The sequence below is a fragment of the Gorilla gorilla genome, chromosome X (genome assembly GCF_029281585.2).
Source record: "Gorilla gorilla gorilla isolate KB3781 chromosome X, NHGRI_mGorGor1-v2.1_pri, whole genome shotgun sequence".
Classification (NCBI taxonomy): Eukaryota; Metazoa; Chordata; class Mammalia; order Primates; family Hominidae; genus Gorilla; species Gorilla gorilla.
The window spans coordinates 135,108,076-135,122,978 of NC_073247.2; the positions used below are offsets into that span (position 1 = coordinate 135,108,076).

Below are 14,903 nucleotides of genomic sequence, written 5' to 3' on the forward strand. Positions count from 1 at the left end.
AATTAAACCAGAATCACAGAAGCAGTCATCAGTAGCTTCCCAGGTACATAGTATTTCCTACTGACAAGCTGGCTTTAACAGAACTTCTCTTCAGATTAGTTCCAGCTCACCTTTTAGGAAACTAACACTCCCCCCCAAAAAAAAAAAACTCTAAATGGAAAATTTGGGCTCTTTTGGATAACCCCAAGCAAATTGCTTCCTCTTTTCTTCACTGTTTTTTCTCCCCTTAGTAAGAAAATAATTCTCCAGGGACCTGGAAGTAACAGCCACAGTGGAAACAAAACATTGCAATTTCAGGATAGATTTTTCTTCTTAATAGAAGAACATTTTCCCTCTCATTTCCTAGGACCTGTATTGTCAGGTTTGGCCTCCACATTACAATTAATTGATTCAAGAATAACAATAGTATTGAACTTCTCTTTTAAATATCTTAGTAATAGAAAATAAAAATACATTTAATCCAATTGGTCAATGGTAATTGGCTTTGGATTGCTGGAGATGCCGTTTCATTGAAAAACAGAACTCTAGAAGGCTGAGGGAAGTGACCTTGGAGTGTTCAATAGTGATAGCAGTCCTAGAAGCAATCCTTGATTGAGAGTCAGGGAATTTGAGGCTTTGCTCTAGTTAGTAGTGAAAGGGTGTGGCAGACACACTTTCTTTGTGACCCATTCTCTGTCTTGAAAATAGGTTCTGCAACTTTTACACTGTTGGTGGGACTGTAACTAGTTCAACCATTGTGGAAGACGGTGTGGCGATTCCTCAAGGATCTAGAACTAGAAATACCATTTGAGCCAGCCATCCCATTACTGGGTATATACCCAAAGGACTATAAATCATGCTGCTATAAAGACACATGCACACGTATGTTTATTGCGGCACTATTCACAATAGCAAAGACTTGGAACCAACCCAAATGTCCAACAATGATAGACTGGATTAAGAAAATGCGCCACATATACACCATGGAATACTATGCAGCCATAAAAAATGATGAGTTCATGTCCTTTGTGGGGACATGGATGAAGCTGTAAACCATCATTCTGAGCAAACTACCGCAAGGACAAAAAACCAAACACCGCATGTTCTCACTCATAGATGGGAATTGAACAAAGAGAACACTTGGACACAGGAAGGGGAACATCACACACCGGGGCCTGTCGTGGGGTGGAGGGAGAGGGGAGGGATAGCATTAGGAGATATACCTAATGTAAATGATGAGTTAATGGGTGCAGCACACCAACATGGCACATGTATACATATGTAACAAACCTGCACGCTGTGCACATGTACCCTAGAATTGAAAGTATAATAAAAAATAAAAAATAATTAAAAAAACAGAATAGGTTCTGCAATCTAAAGGTGAAGGTACATAGCAAAGTCAGGTTTTCAACACACACACACACACACACACAAACTTCTCCTCCGTACCCAATTAATGTGTCCACCATTAGGCCTATCATTCCTTTAGCTGTGGTTTGATCCTGTGAGGAGATCACACTTTTGTATATTGTTCATCATTTATACCTCAGTGTGAATGTTTCCAATTCTTTTCTGAGCACAGGATGGGGTGGGGAGGGCATCTTTTACCTGATAAGGCAAATGAAAGAGAGGTGGTACTGCCCACGCAGGGGAGTGAAAAATGAGGAGCATCTGTGAAAATAAAAGTTGACTCACAGCCTTGGCTTATAACAGCCATATAAGTTCAATACATAACGTTATACTCCTTATATATTTTCATTCTCAAAATAAGGAGAAAAAAATAATTTGTCAACTTCTGATTTAAAAGGTGGGGTTTTCATGTGGACTAAGGGTAAGACACTTTAGTCTCCAATCCTACATTTCAGGGAGAGAATAATAGAAATATCATGCCCCTTGAAATGATGCTAAAGTATAAGCATCATTTCAATCAGAAAGCAGAATTTCTGTGAAGTCATCCCAACCCTACCACATGGCTTAACCTATCTAGGAATAGTGTACTGTTTGAGAGCAGACTCTGGAGCCTGAATGAATGAGTTCCCAGATCCACCACATACCAGCTGTGTGGCATTAGGCAAACTACTTAACTCCTCTGTGCCTCTGTTTCTGCATGTTTAAATGGGGTAATATATAATAGTATAATCTATTTCATAGAGTTGTTGTGAGAATTACATGAGTTAACACATGTAAAACCCTTGAAATGGACCTGGAACAAAAAGTATGTATTTAATTAAATGTTAGTTATGATGGGTTTGGTTACTTAAAGATGGCTTAATCAAAGTCCATATAGCAGTTTCTCAACCTTAGCACCATTGACATTTGGGGCCAGATAATTACTGGTGGTGGGGGCTGTCCTGTGCATTGTAAGACATTTAACTGCTCCGCTGGCTTCTATCCACTAGATACCAGTAGCACTCCTCTCCCCAAGTTGTGACAATGAAAAGTTGTTGCCAAATGTCTCCTGAGAGGCAAAGTTGTTGCTTACTGAGAGACACAGGGGTAGAGGGTACTGTTTCCCTTCCACCATTCTCCCAGAATAGAGCAATGGTACCTTAGAAACATTTTCTGAAAGAATGCGTTGACTCTAGCTTTCAAAGTCACATGGCCACTGGCACTATTTTCAACCCATTGGAATATGCTTAGTCTGACTCAGCAAGAGAAGCAGAAGATTAATCAGAACAGTAATCTGACTTTGCATGCCAGAGAGGGACACTAGAAAGGTCTCAGGAAACTTAGCTGATTGTCACCTGCACCTTTGGAAAGGAGACATCAGAAATAGCCCTTCTTGAGGTGGAAGGAAACATGTCCCTGGACTTGTGAACACAGTTTGAAACTGTTAAGCAAAGTCATTCACATTTGAGGGCAAAACTCAATGTCTAGGCGAAAGGTGACCTCCAACTCCAATGAAGTTATCTAAAAGCCCAGCCCTCAAAATAACTCAGTCAGGCTCATAACACACAAGTAGAAAAACTAAGAATAGAAACCAGAATTTCTTTCCCTTCCTTTCCCCTGTGTTCACCAATACACAGTCTCATGACAGCTGCTGATTGTCTGAAGCAAAAGGACACAGACAAGCAGTACTTCTCTGAATGTTAAAAATGTGCAAACCTAAGTGAAGGAAGAAAGTGAAATTGGGGTTTTGGCCATGCTTAGAAATGATATCATTTGTTGTGTGCCTTGCTCCAAATCAAAATGGAAACTATTTCCTTTACTTTAGGGGGAAAATTGTAAAAATCAATGATTCCTTTTTCCAAATGCACCTTATTAGAGCTATTGACTTCTTCAAAACGTAAGAGTGGAAGAAAAAAATGTGTCCGATGCATTTGGCAACCCAGATGTGTTTTTCTTCTTTTGCCTCAAATTGCTCTGATCACTTTACATGGTGAAGTATGGACACTAAGGGCCTATAGCAGGGTTACAATGAGTGACAAGAATGTTCACTAATTCCAGTGCCTTAGTGAGAGGGGATTTTGAGTTAATTTACAATTTACCCCAACTTCAAAAAAAGCTTGGACAAGAAGCAAAAAATGTTTTTGGAGGTGAGTTGCCCTCTTTCATCAAAAAGGATATTGTCAGTGCTACAGCAAGCAAAAGAGGCTGGGGTTATCACGGGGAAAGATCTATCTGAAACCTTTCTAGTTGACTTAGATAGTGTCCCAGCCTTGTTCCTCATTAGCTGTGTGACCTAAGATAAGTAGTTGAGTCAATGGCAAATCTTTGAATTTCTGTATTGGAGACTCTTCAAGGTGGAGTTCTGGTTAGGCCTTATTTGGAAACTGTTTGCTTAGCAAGCACACAGTTTTGTTCAGGCTTGATTTATACTGAGGGGGTAGATTCATGGAAATGAGTGAGTAGGCTAAAGCCCACTATGGCACCTCTTGGCATTGCCACTGCACTTACCCTCCCTTACCCTCAGTTCCATCTTTTATAAAATGGGAATTAATTCTTTCATTCAATATATATTTATGGGGCACTACTGGGCACACACACCGTTCTCAGTGCTGGGGAGTAAGCAATGAAAAAACAATAGCTACTGCACCCACCTCACAGGGCTGCTGTGGGGTTTAAATGAGATGGTGTGTGTTAAATCACCCTGGCACCCAGAAAGCTTTATGCAAATATAAAGTTTAAAGATATTCAGCTATCTCCTGCTTCTAGTCATGACAAATCTAAGGCCTCTCTGAATAAGGGAGTATTTGAAAAGTTGTATGGCAGGTAATTCTCACCACAAAAATCTCCTCTTCATGAGTCTAAACGAAGTGCTTGAGATTTCCACAGTTGGAGTCTTAACTTAAAGAACTTAATTTCTGTAGACCTGAGACTTGTGACTACATTAAAGAACTTCAGAATGGGCCCACCCCAGCCACACCTTACCCCTCCCTTATAGTCCTACCCCACCCACCCTAGTAGGACATGCAAGCACACTGTCCTCTTCCAATCCCATCAAACATTAGAAGAGGCAAAGAAGAAAGGAGGAAAAGAGGGGGAGGTCAGGAGCTCTCCAGAGCTGTGGCATCATTGGCCTTCTTTCCTTCTAGCACCTTGCCTTGTAAGGATCACCTATCCATATCCTAGTATTGGTCAATTCTGTGAGGCAACATTTGCTCCTGAATGTTAGAGAAGGCACACAAGGCACACAGGGGTCCTGTAAGTGTTCCGTTCAGGCAGATGGAGGCCCAAAGCCACCCTTTTGAATTTTTACCACCTAGACACCTGAGCCTTTATTAAAAGCAGAAATTACAGAGGACGCTAAATAATTCAGAAGAAAAAGCAGATTGTAGTTTATAATTATATTATCTTAAAGATACAATCTAAAGAAAAAATGGACCAAATTGTCAAGCAAGAAGTAGTCCACAATAAACTTAGAGACAGCAAAATGAGTGAGGAAAAGTCATTTCTGTTTGAAACTCTTGCCATATTTCCCTTTCTTAGTGTCTCATACACAAGGCAGCCTTCTCCAGCCTTTGAAAGGCACCTTTTATAATGCCAAGAAGCCCACTCTCCTTTTTGGGGTACGAATCCCCTATTCAAATCAAAATGACCCCTTGCTCAGGGGTAACAGAAGCCATTATACTGTTAGTGAACACCTCTATGAGGACCATGACTGCTGATACCAGAAAAGGGGTACAAGTTATATCTCTGAGGGAGGCAGACAGTGAAACAGGGAGAAAGTGGTAGAAGATGAGCACCCCAAAGTCAAATCTAGCCCCTTTGACATGTATGTACAAGGCTAGTCCTGTACATACAATGATGGAAATGGACAAAATAGGCATGGTGGCAACAGTGTTCAAAAAAATAATTACATGCATAAAGCTGGCCCATTTTCCTTTGAGGAACACTGGAATACAAAGTGCCTAAAAGTATCTTCCCCAACCTCTCCTTCATTACATGTTGGGGAATAGAGATGTTACAAACACCAATACTGTCTTTACAAATTATGTAATACTTTGTCTGCATTCTGACAGTAAATTAATAGCATAAATGAATAGCATATTATGCTTCTGTTGATAATCACGCTTCCAATTTATTAGTCCATTTTGTTAATTCAGTTAATTCTGGACTATCAACATATGGGAAAGTGGATGTTGAATCCTGTCAAATTGAGGAATTGTGCTCATGTCAAGACCACGAGAAGAGATGGTTCCATTGTCCTTTATGTTAATGTCACTATATCAAGCATATTGTGCTCAATTTGGGGGGCCACATTTTAGGAGGGACTTTAAAAAATGAAAAGGTATCTAGAAGATTGTGACCAGAAAAGGTGAGTTGAATGGAATTTGTGTCATAAAAGTAACAAATGAAGGCCCTTAAAATGTTTAGCCTGCAAACAAGGCAATTAACAAGTGACATTGTGGCAGTAGATTCCAGGCTGTACATTGTGTCGGGAAGAGAGCATATTGATTCTGTATTGCTACAAAGAGAAAAATTAGGACCAGTAGGTGACACTTCAATCTTAATATTCACTCATTCCACCGACACATAGTGAGAGTTTACTGTGTGCCAGGCATCATGCTACACACCCGTGGTGCGGTGACAAAAAAAGACATGATCCCTACTCTCAAGGAGCTCAGATTTGGCTGGGGATAACCATTGCAAAGCAAAATAATCAGTACTCCCTACAATGGAGAAATGGAAACAGAGAGGACGTACTGCCCAATTCAAGCAGACGACAGAAGTAGGATTGGAGAGGAGAGGCTTTCATTAAGAATATCAGCCAAACCAAAGGAACTTTCTATCAACTTGAATTGTCCCACCATGGAATAAGCTACTTCCTATGCCTCCTCTGAGCTAGGGAGTGCCTCTTCACCAGAAGCATTTAAGCAAGAAGCTATCACTTCATTGGGTGAGAGGCTGAACAAAATGGTTTTTAAGGTGCCTTCTAGCTCTAAAATTCTGTTATTCTACTGACTCCAAGTGGATATACTATTGACCAAGTGGATATCCTATTTTATCTCACAGGAAAGCAGAAAATTTTATTCACCAAGTTTCCCCAGTAGCAGTGTTCTGGTTAATGAGGATTTTAATGTATAAGCCTCAACTTAACTACAAAACATAAATGTAAAAGGAAAAGTTGCCATCCTGCCCATTCTCCTACACCAACAAAATTTTTAAAATCCAATTTCAAATGATAGTAATTTTTGTTGATGGCAAACCCTGGTCATTCACCAGGCATATGTCTGGAGATCCAAATATACAAATAATACTTAAGCATGTGATTTCTCCCATAAAATGAAGTAATGATTCCGTAAATATGGCACTGAAGTAATTTATAATACCATTAAAATAAATTATGTCAGTAAAACAAATTATACTTTCTTTATTATAAAGATATGTAATGTTTTTCCCACTTCCTGTGTTTCAGGGATTCTTCTAAGTATGTATTAACCCATTTAATTTCTCCCAATAAACCTTTGAAGTATACACTAAAGAAATCATCCCATTTTATGGATGAGGAAATTGAGATACATAGATGCTAGATAATTTATGTACTTAGCAAGTGTGATTCAAACCCAAGCAGTCTGACTACATGCTCTTAAGCACTGCACTATATAGTTACTTTGAACTTACATAAAGAATAGTTTTATCACTAGAGAGCTACTATATGCACAATGACTAGGAGTGAACAACACCATTGCAAAGAGACACAAGGTCTAAGTGGTAGGCTTCTGTGTACCAGACTCACAGGGCCCAAGATTCAAATCTTCACATCAACAAAAAGACAAATTTCTTCATATATTTGACCTTCATGATGTATTACGAATAGTTAGAGCTACAACGGTTGAATCCTTTAATGCTAAGGCTCTACCATATCTGCTATTTGGGATTAATCTGTTCCTTCTCCATTTATGTATTTCTCCTTTGGATTTCAGTTGCTAATTATCTAGCAGTGCTTGAGAATTTCTTATGGCCTTTCTTTATAACCATTGTTTGTTCCTTTTTAGGTACAAAATGGTGCTCTGTGGGATGAATGAAATGAATGGTGGTGGGTTGGAGAAAAATGAACTTGTTATTACACATCCTGCCCATAAATTGTTTAATTTCTCCCAGATGACAGAGCTAAGATTCAGTCCCTTTTATTGCCTTCTTTATTTCATCCAAAATAAGACAGAATGCAAAAAAAAAAAAGGAAAGAAAAAAAGAGGAAATGCTAGTTTTTTTTCTTCTTTATGGTCTGAATGTTATACTGACACTTAAATACTAGTTGGAAAGATAAACGTTTCAGCTTAATTTCTCCTACTTATGAGTCATTTCTTTTCCCCCTTCTAATCTTTTTGAGAATTCAGTCATCAAAAAGAGTCCAATCATTTCTGCCACTAACTGACTTGTCATTTAATGCATTCATTAATATCTGCCACATGTACACCATGTGCATTTAAAGGGCCTGCTTCAAGCACTGCTATTTATTCTCCTAGAAATGCATCATTACCTAAAGGAATAAACCTTTTAACCTGTATCAGCGATCAAAGAGCTCAAGTAAATGATGAAGTAAATGAGTCCAAATTATAGTGCACTTGGATCAGAATTCATGGACCCCTTTGCCCTTGGCTTATAAATTTATCTTTGGAAGCAATGGCCTATTTGCAAATAGTGTAAAAGACAAATATGTCTGAAGTCTCCCCTTCCTGGACCCCCACTTTGTATTCAGGTCTGGTTGGGCCAAGATGAAGAACACAAAACAGCTCTTTATAAATGCACAAAAATGCATACCCACTACAGGGTTTTCTATAATGCCAAAAATAATGGAAATTATCTAAGAGCCCTTCAAAAGGGGTTGGGTAAATAAAACATAGTGTGTTCGTAGATTGAAGAGCTATGCAGCTATTATAAAGGAAATATGCTTATTCTAGTAAAAGTATAAAAAGGTGCAAGGGAATAGTAAAGGCTAAATTCAGTATCGTGGTTACTTTTGGCGAGTAGAGAAGAATATGTATTTAGAGAGGGGTAGATAAGCAGACTTTAACTAACTTCATAATGTTTAATTTGTTAAGCTTTATGGCAGGTACACAGGTGTTTTTACATTATTTTTATATCTTTCTGTGTATCGAATTATTGACTATTTTTTGATTCCTTGGGTAACCGACTAGGAAATGTCTACTGAAATAAAGTCCTTGACAATGTATTTCATTACAATGCTTAAAAATTGTCTTATGTGTCAAAAGAGGATAATGTAATATGGAATGAGCATAAATGACTATGGGTGAGATTTTAATCTTAGAAGGCCTTGATTGTTAGGGATTATTTGGGGGGAAGTTATTGATGTGGGCATCAAAGGCAGACTAAGTAGCATTTAAAAAGAGGATTGAAAAGCATATATCCAAATTGGTTTAGCAAGGTACTCAGTGATTTTTAGAAAAATTTCAGCTCTAGAATTCTACAGTGCTATAAAGATAGTGCTGGTAGCCATTTTTACCTGAACTTCTGATATCTTTGACTAGCAATCTGGTCGTCACCATGGTCAAGCCTAAGCTTCAGTTATTAAGAAAACTTATCTTTAGTCTGTCATGTATAGAGTAATTTGCTGGCTGCCAAGAGGGCTAGCAAAATTAATAAGGCATGGACTTTGTCCTCAAGAAACACTCAAGTAACAGGGGAAGACCGACACATAGTCAACTCACCCTACTGCAATTAAGCTCTATAGCAAAGGTATGAGCAAATGGCTTTGGGAGGACACCCAAAGAAGCACTTCGTGGGGGCAGGAAAGGGTTAGGAAAGACTTCACAGAAGACATGACATCTGCTCTGGATCTTGTAGATGAATAAGGTAATTTAAGCAGAAGCAAAAGCATAACCAAAGGCATAAGACATGGAAGTGGCTTATTTCAGTGACCAGTGAATAGCCCAGCATGACCTAATCACAGGAGAGTGTAACCAAGATCATAAGCACTCTTGAATATCATACATAAGAGTTTGGATTTTTTTTCCTGTAGGTATTAGGGAACTATCCGAGGATTTTAAAGAATGAAGTAACTTGATTAAGTTTGCATTTTGGAAGAATCACTGGAGGATAAATTGAAGAGAGAGATGAAGCAGGGAGACCAGTTAGGAAGCAAGATAGTCTAGACAAAACAATGATGGAGCCTGACCAAGGGAGGGCAATGGTAATGAGAATGAAAAGAAGATGAGAGGACAGATTCTAAAGTCATTACTATATTAGAAAAAACATGGCAGAATGAGGGAGTGAGGGAAAAGTAAAACCAAACCCTTTAGCTTGGAGGTTAGGTGGTTTACTGATAGAATGTAGAAGGAAACCCAGGCTTTACAAGGTATATAATATAGATTTGGTTGGGAAAAGTTTAATCTGAAAATGTCTACAGGACCATCAGGTGGAGATGTCCATCATCAGGGCTTGTTTGCTATCTTCCAAAACACATCTGGAATCCAGCCTTTTCTTTCCACCTCCATTGCTCCCACCCTAGTCCAAGCCACAATCATCTCTCCTCTGGAATATCAGAATAGCCTCCTAACTAATTTCCCTTTCTTCCACTCTGACCCAACTCATAGTCTATTCTCCATATGGCAGTGAGAGTAATCTTTAAAAATTTAAGTAAGATCTTATCACACCCCTCCTCAAAATCTTCCAATAGTCTCCTATAACAGGTAGAATAAATCCAAACTTTTTACCATGACCTACAGGGCCCTACAAGATCTGGCCTCTGATTATCCACCTAAGCTCATTTCCTACGACTCTCCTTTTTTCTCATTTAATTTCAGCCACAGTGGCTTCCTTTGCTATAATTTGTGCAAACCAAATGTGTTCCCATCTCAGTGAAGAGTTTCACTGACTCTGTGAGGGCTTCCATGAGGGTCTGATTGCCATAAACACAATGCTTAATGTCCCTGGTGATCCAGCTGGGCGAGGTGGCTCAGGCCGGTAATCCCAGCACTTTGCCAGGTGAAGGTGGGAGGATTGTTTGAGGCCAGCAATTTGAGTCCATGGTGATAGTTCTGGAAGTTCCAGCCCCCCCGGAATTATTTGGGCAGGTCCAAGCAGGCCCCAAGAAAGATGCAACACAGCTGGCCGAAGTCTAGAGAAGAGCAACTAAATAAATAATCAAGAAAGTTGGGGTGGGGGCCAGGAAACCCCACAAAAAGACATTTGAAAACATGGTATATGTTTATGGTTTCTGCCATGCTATCTCGACCTCTGGTCAAGTATCACCTTAGAATTTTTTTCTAGGATTTTCATTCCTAAGGACCTAGCTCCCAAGTCAATTGGAAGTTTTTGAGTCATTGAGTCTACAATTCTTTTATAGTCTCCAGAATGACTAACATAGGGCTAGAGGCACAGTAAGCATTTAATATATGTTCTAGGGACCACCTGAATTGAAATGAAATTTAATGGGATTATATGCAAAATTCAAAAAGGTAAAGATGAAGGAGACTTGACTTGGCAGAAAGAACTAAGTTTTGGTTTGACCTCAACCTGAGTTGATGGAAAGACTCTATTGACTCTATTATATTCTTCCAGTGCTTCTCAATAAAAAAAAAAAATTGTTGAAAGGATTGAGGAATGACTAAATATATTAATGCAAATTCAAGCAGCATTGGTAGAAAATAATGCTCCAGGTCAGGTGCTCATGCCTGTAATCCCAACACTTTGGAAGGCTGAGGAGGGAGATTCACTTGAGCCCAGGAGTTTGAGACCAGCCCAGGAAACATAGTGAGACCTCGTCTCTACAAAAAAATAAACAAAATTAGCTGGGCTTGGTGGTGCACACTTGTAGTCCCAGGTATTCAGGAGGCTGATGCAGGAGGATCACTTGAGCCTGGGAGGTCAAGGCTGCAGTGAACTAAGATCACAGCACTGCACTCCAGTCTGGGTGACAGAGTGAGACGAAAGAAGCAAAGGAGGGAAGGAAGGAAGGAAGGAAGGAAGGAAGGAAGGAAGGAAGGAAGGGAGGGAGGGAGGGAGGGAGGGAGGGAAAGAAAGAAAGAAAGAAAGAGAAAGAAGAAAGAGAGAGAAAGAAAAAGAAAGAGAAAGAAAGAAGAAAGAGAGAAAGAAAGAAAAAGAAAGAAAGAAAGAAGAGAGAGAAAGAAAAAGAAAGAGAAAGAAAGAAAGAGAGAAAGCAAACAGAAAAGAATGCTCTAAAACAAGAAGCAAAAGTTTGTTGTTGTTGTTTTTTCATTCTGTTCTGGTCATTTATTTGGGGTACCGTGTCTATTTCTATACACTCCAAATAGAGACAGACATTACCAACTACAATGTGCCTACGAGTGGAAAACCAAAGTTGTGAGAGTTCTGGAAACAATATCAGTCAGAGTTTCACCTGATGAAGAGATGAGAAGGGGACATAATAAAGGCCTTTCAATAATTAAAGAACCGTTGTACATTAAAAAAAGAACCGTTGTAAAAAGGGACAGAATTATTTTACATAGCTCTAGGGGATAGTACCAGGGGTGGGGGTGTGGATTAAAATACTACCTATTGAATACAATATTCACAAACTAGGTGGCAGGATCCGTACTCCATACCTTAGCATCACACAATATTCCTATGTAACACATCTGCAAATGTACCCCCTGTGTCTAAAATAAAAGTTGAAATTGTAAAAAGGAATGGGAGTTATAGAAAAACAAAGATCATCTCAGAATAAGGAGGTACTTTCTTACAATAATTGATGTCTCATGCTGGAGTGGGCTGACTAAAATGGCTGTACACTACCTTACAATGGTCTTTGATTAGGCATATCCTGCTATGATTAGATAAACATAGCAGGATATTGTAGAGGAGATTTTTTCACTGAGAGGAAGGTTGAACTAACAAAGTGTTTTTCAAATAAGATTGCAACCAATTAGTGGGGCCATGAAATCCATTTAGTGGGTCCTGAGCAACATTATTTAAAATGAATTAGAATAGAATAGAAAATATCAGACAGCATCATACATAGCAAGGGTGAGTGGGGTTTTGAGAACTTGTTTTGGAAACAATGTTTACGTATGTATGAATGTGCCTACTAGGTTGCAGTGTAACGTGTTTTTTATTACTGTGGATTGCAATTTAAAAAAAAAACTACTGCACTAACCCTCCTCCAGATTGAATATCTGGCAGCTCTAAGAATTCTTATCTCTTTGGTGCAGAGATCCAAAATTGCTGTGTACGAGAAAATGTGGTCTTACATGAAATCAGCGGAGCCATCTGTGTTTACCAAAACAACAGCAGACGGAGTGGCCCGAGTGCGAAAGTCCAAGGGAAAGTTCGCCTTCCTGCTGGAGTCAACCATGAATGAGTACATTGAGCAGAGAAAACCATGTGATACGATGAAAGTTGGTGGAAATCTGGATTCCAAAGGCTATGGTGTGGCAACCCCTAAAGGCTCAGCATTAAGGTGGGTGGAATAATATAACAATATCCGTGTTGTTATAGTATTCCACCTACCCTGATGCATTTTGTTGTCATTTTCTTTCTTGTGGATTTTGAGGTAACTTTTAAAAGTTTAAAATCTACAATATTCCATGGAGTTAAATAAGACGGTAAATTATGGTTTCATCTATTTAATGCATCCATTTTTTTTAATGTTCTCTCTCTGTGTTGTCCTCTCTGACTGTTTGTTGCTGTTTTAATTTTACAGTTCAACGGCTTTTTCAATTTAAATGGTAAAAGCCAAGTTATGGTGCCATATGTGACGAATGTTAATTGCATGGATGTGGTGTTCTTGTTACTTTTTTTCTCAAAGACAATTTCCCCATCCCGCACACTTCAGTTTTGAGCAAATGTTATCCTCCATGCCACCTTCCAATATTTAACCCTGTATTTGCTGTACAGACATTTTTATAGCTCCACGTTCTGTGAAATTTAGCCAATTTGTCCTCTTGTGCTCCTTTTTATACGTTAACGATTTCCTAAGCATTTGTGCATTTTCTTACAAGTTATGTTTTATCGTTTCAAGAAATGCTGTTAACCTGGCAGTATTAAAACTGAATGAGCAAGGCCTCTTGGACAAATTGAAAAACAAATGGTGGTACGACAAAGGAGAGTGCGGCAGCGGGGGCGGTGACTCCAAGGTCAGCCTCAATGTCACCACAACCGGGTACCCTTAGTGACGAGTAATCGGCAAGACTGTTATCTTATTATTGAGGAGAGAGCACAAGACTCACACATAAAGTGGAATGACCAGGTTATTCCCCTGCCTGGCAGCTTTGGGAACCAAAAAGACTTTAGGGCACTGCCCACATTTTTGATCTAACTTGGGTCCCTTCTTCAACTCCCAGACAGAGGCTCCAACCACACCCTTTCCCTTCCTTCACCCACCAGATTGGTTGCCTTATGAAAGCCATGATGTGGGTTTCAATGCCCTAGGCTTTCAAGAGTCCAAGGCTTTCCTGTGAGACTGTCCCCGCCTGCCTCAGTTGAGTGGTATGAAAAATCAGATCCATCTACTGAAAAATCAGGACATAGCCTTTTGTTTTCTAGGTTGTGATGGTTGCTCACAGAGGTTGGTTGGTTGAGTAAGGGTGGCTTCTTCAGTTATGTGTCTGAGTGATGAGATGTTGTTCTCTATATGTGATAGCCCATTTAAGCAGGCCCCACTTAACTTGAAAGCCAAATAACAAGCTCGGTTTCAAGTTAAATGGGGTCTTTCTTCAATAGGCCACCCCATATAGAGACTTTGCAGAGACATTTTGTGTATTTAAGCAAGTGCGTCGCCTAACTGTGATACTATATGTGTGTATGAATCCCTGATTTAGCTTCTCCTTAGCCATGTTCTTGGTTCAGGTAGGTCTAATTGTTATCCAGGCTGCCATCATGAGAAAACCCATCTTACTTGGCATTCCTTTGACTTCTAATGCTCTTTGGAGCTAGAATGAATGAATAGCCATCATCCAAGCAACAAGAAATAAGGGCAAGCTCAGAAGCCGCGATACAAAGTCATGGAAACACACTTTGGGTAAGTACAGGAGAGGACCTGAAAACAGAATCCTCCTTGGCCCAAGGGGCATGAGAATTATATTGAAGCATGTAAACTCACCTCTTGTACGACCAAGATCCCATGGGCATCTTAAGGTGAAGAACAGTGTTTCCCAACCACAGACCAACAGACAGGCAAGCCAAAACTTTTCTTCTTCAGAGACAATGGTTGCACTTCTGCTCCTCTCTTTCCCTCTCTATCCCTCAGGATCCTGATGGAAAAGTTAGTTTGCCGGTCTGCAAATATAATATGGGTTTGGAAACACTGATCCAGAACACTTTCAAAGAAATCAATTTTAAAAGAACTTTCTTCAGCAAATAATCTTACCAGGCATTGGCATGGCCTTTTATCGTAAAACCTTGATTAACCAGAACTCACCTAATCAGTACCCCAACTAACTGAATTGCCCCCTCAGTACTTCACATTGATGAGAAAGCAGCAATAGTATTCCAAAAAAGAAGACTGCAAGGAATTGATTTTTTTAAAAAATACTTACCAAGAGATGACCTATGGTTGGGTC

At 39.4% G+C, this 14,903-nt stretch overlaps 1 protein-coding gene across 9 annotated transcripts in view; it reads left to right on the forward strand.

The window, feature by feature from the left end:
• Window positions 1-14,903, forward strand: part of GRIA3 (glutamate ionotropic receptor AMPA type subunit 3) — a 307,490-nt gene that overhangs the window by 268,755 nt on the left and 23,832 nt on the right. For 6 of the 9 annotated variants that reach the window (XM_063702875.1, XM_063702874.1, XM_055376865.2 and 3 more), the window contains one exon: window positions 12,555-12,802. In XM_063702875.1, coding sequence (XP_063558945.1) covers window positions 12,555-12,802 — 248 coding nt within the window. Of the gene's footprint in view, window positions 1-12,554; window positions 12,803-13,363; window positions 13,479-14,903 lie in introns of all 9 variants that reach the window. The other 3 variants (XR_010132479.1, XM_063702873.1, XM_004064818.4) reach the window with 1 other exon arrangement.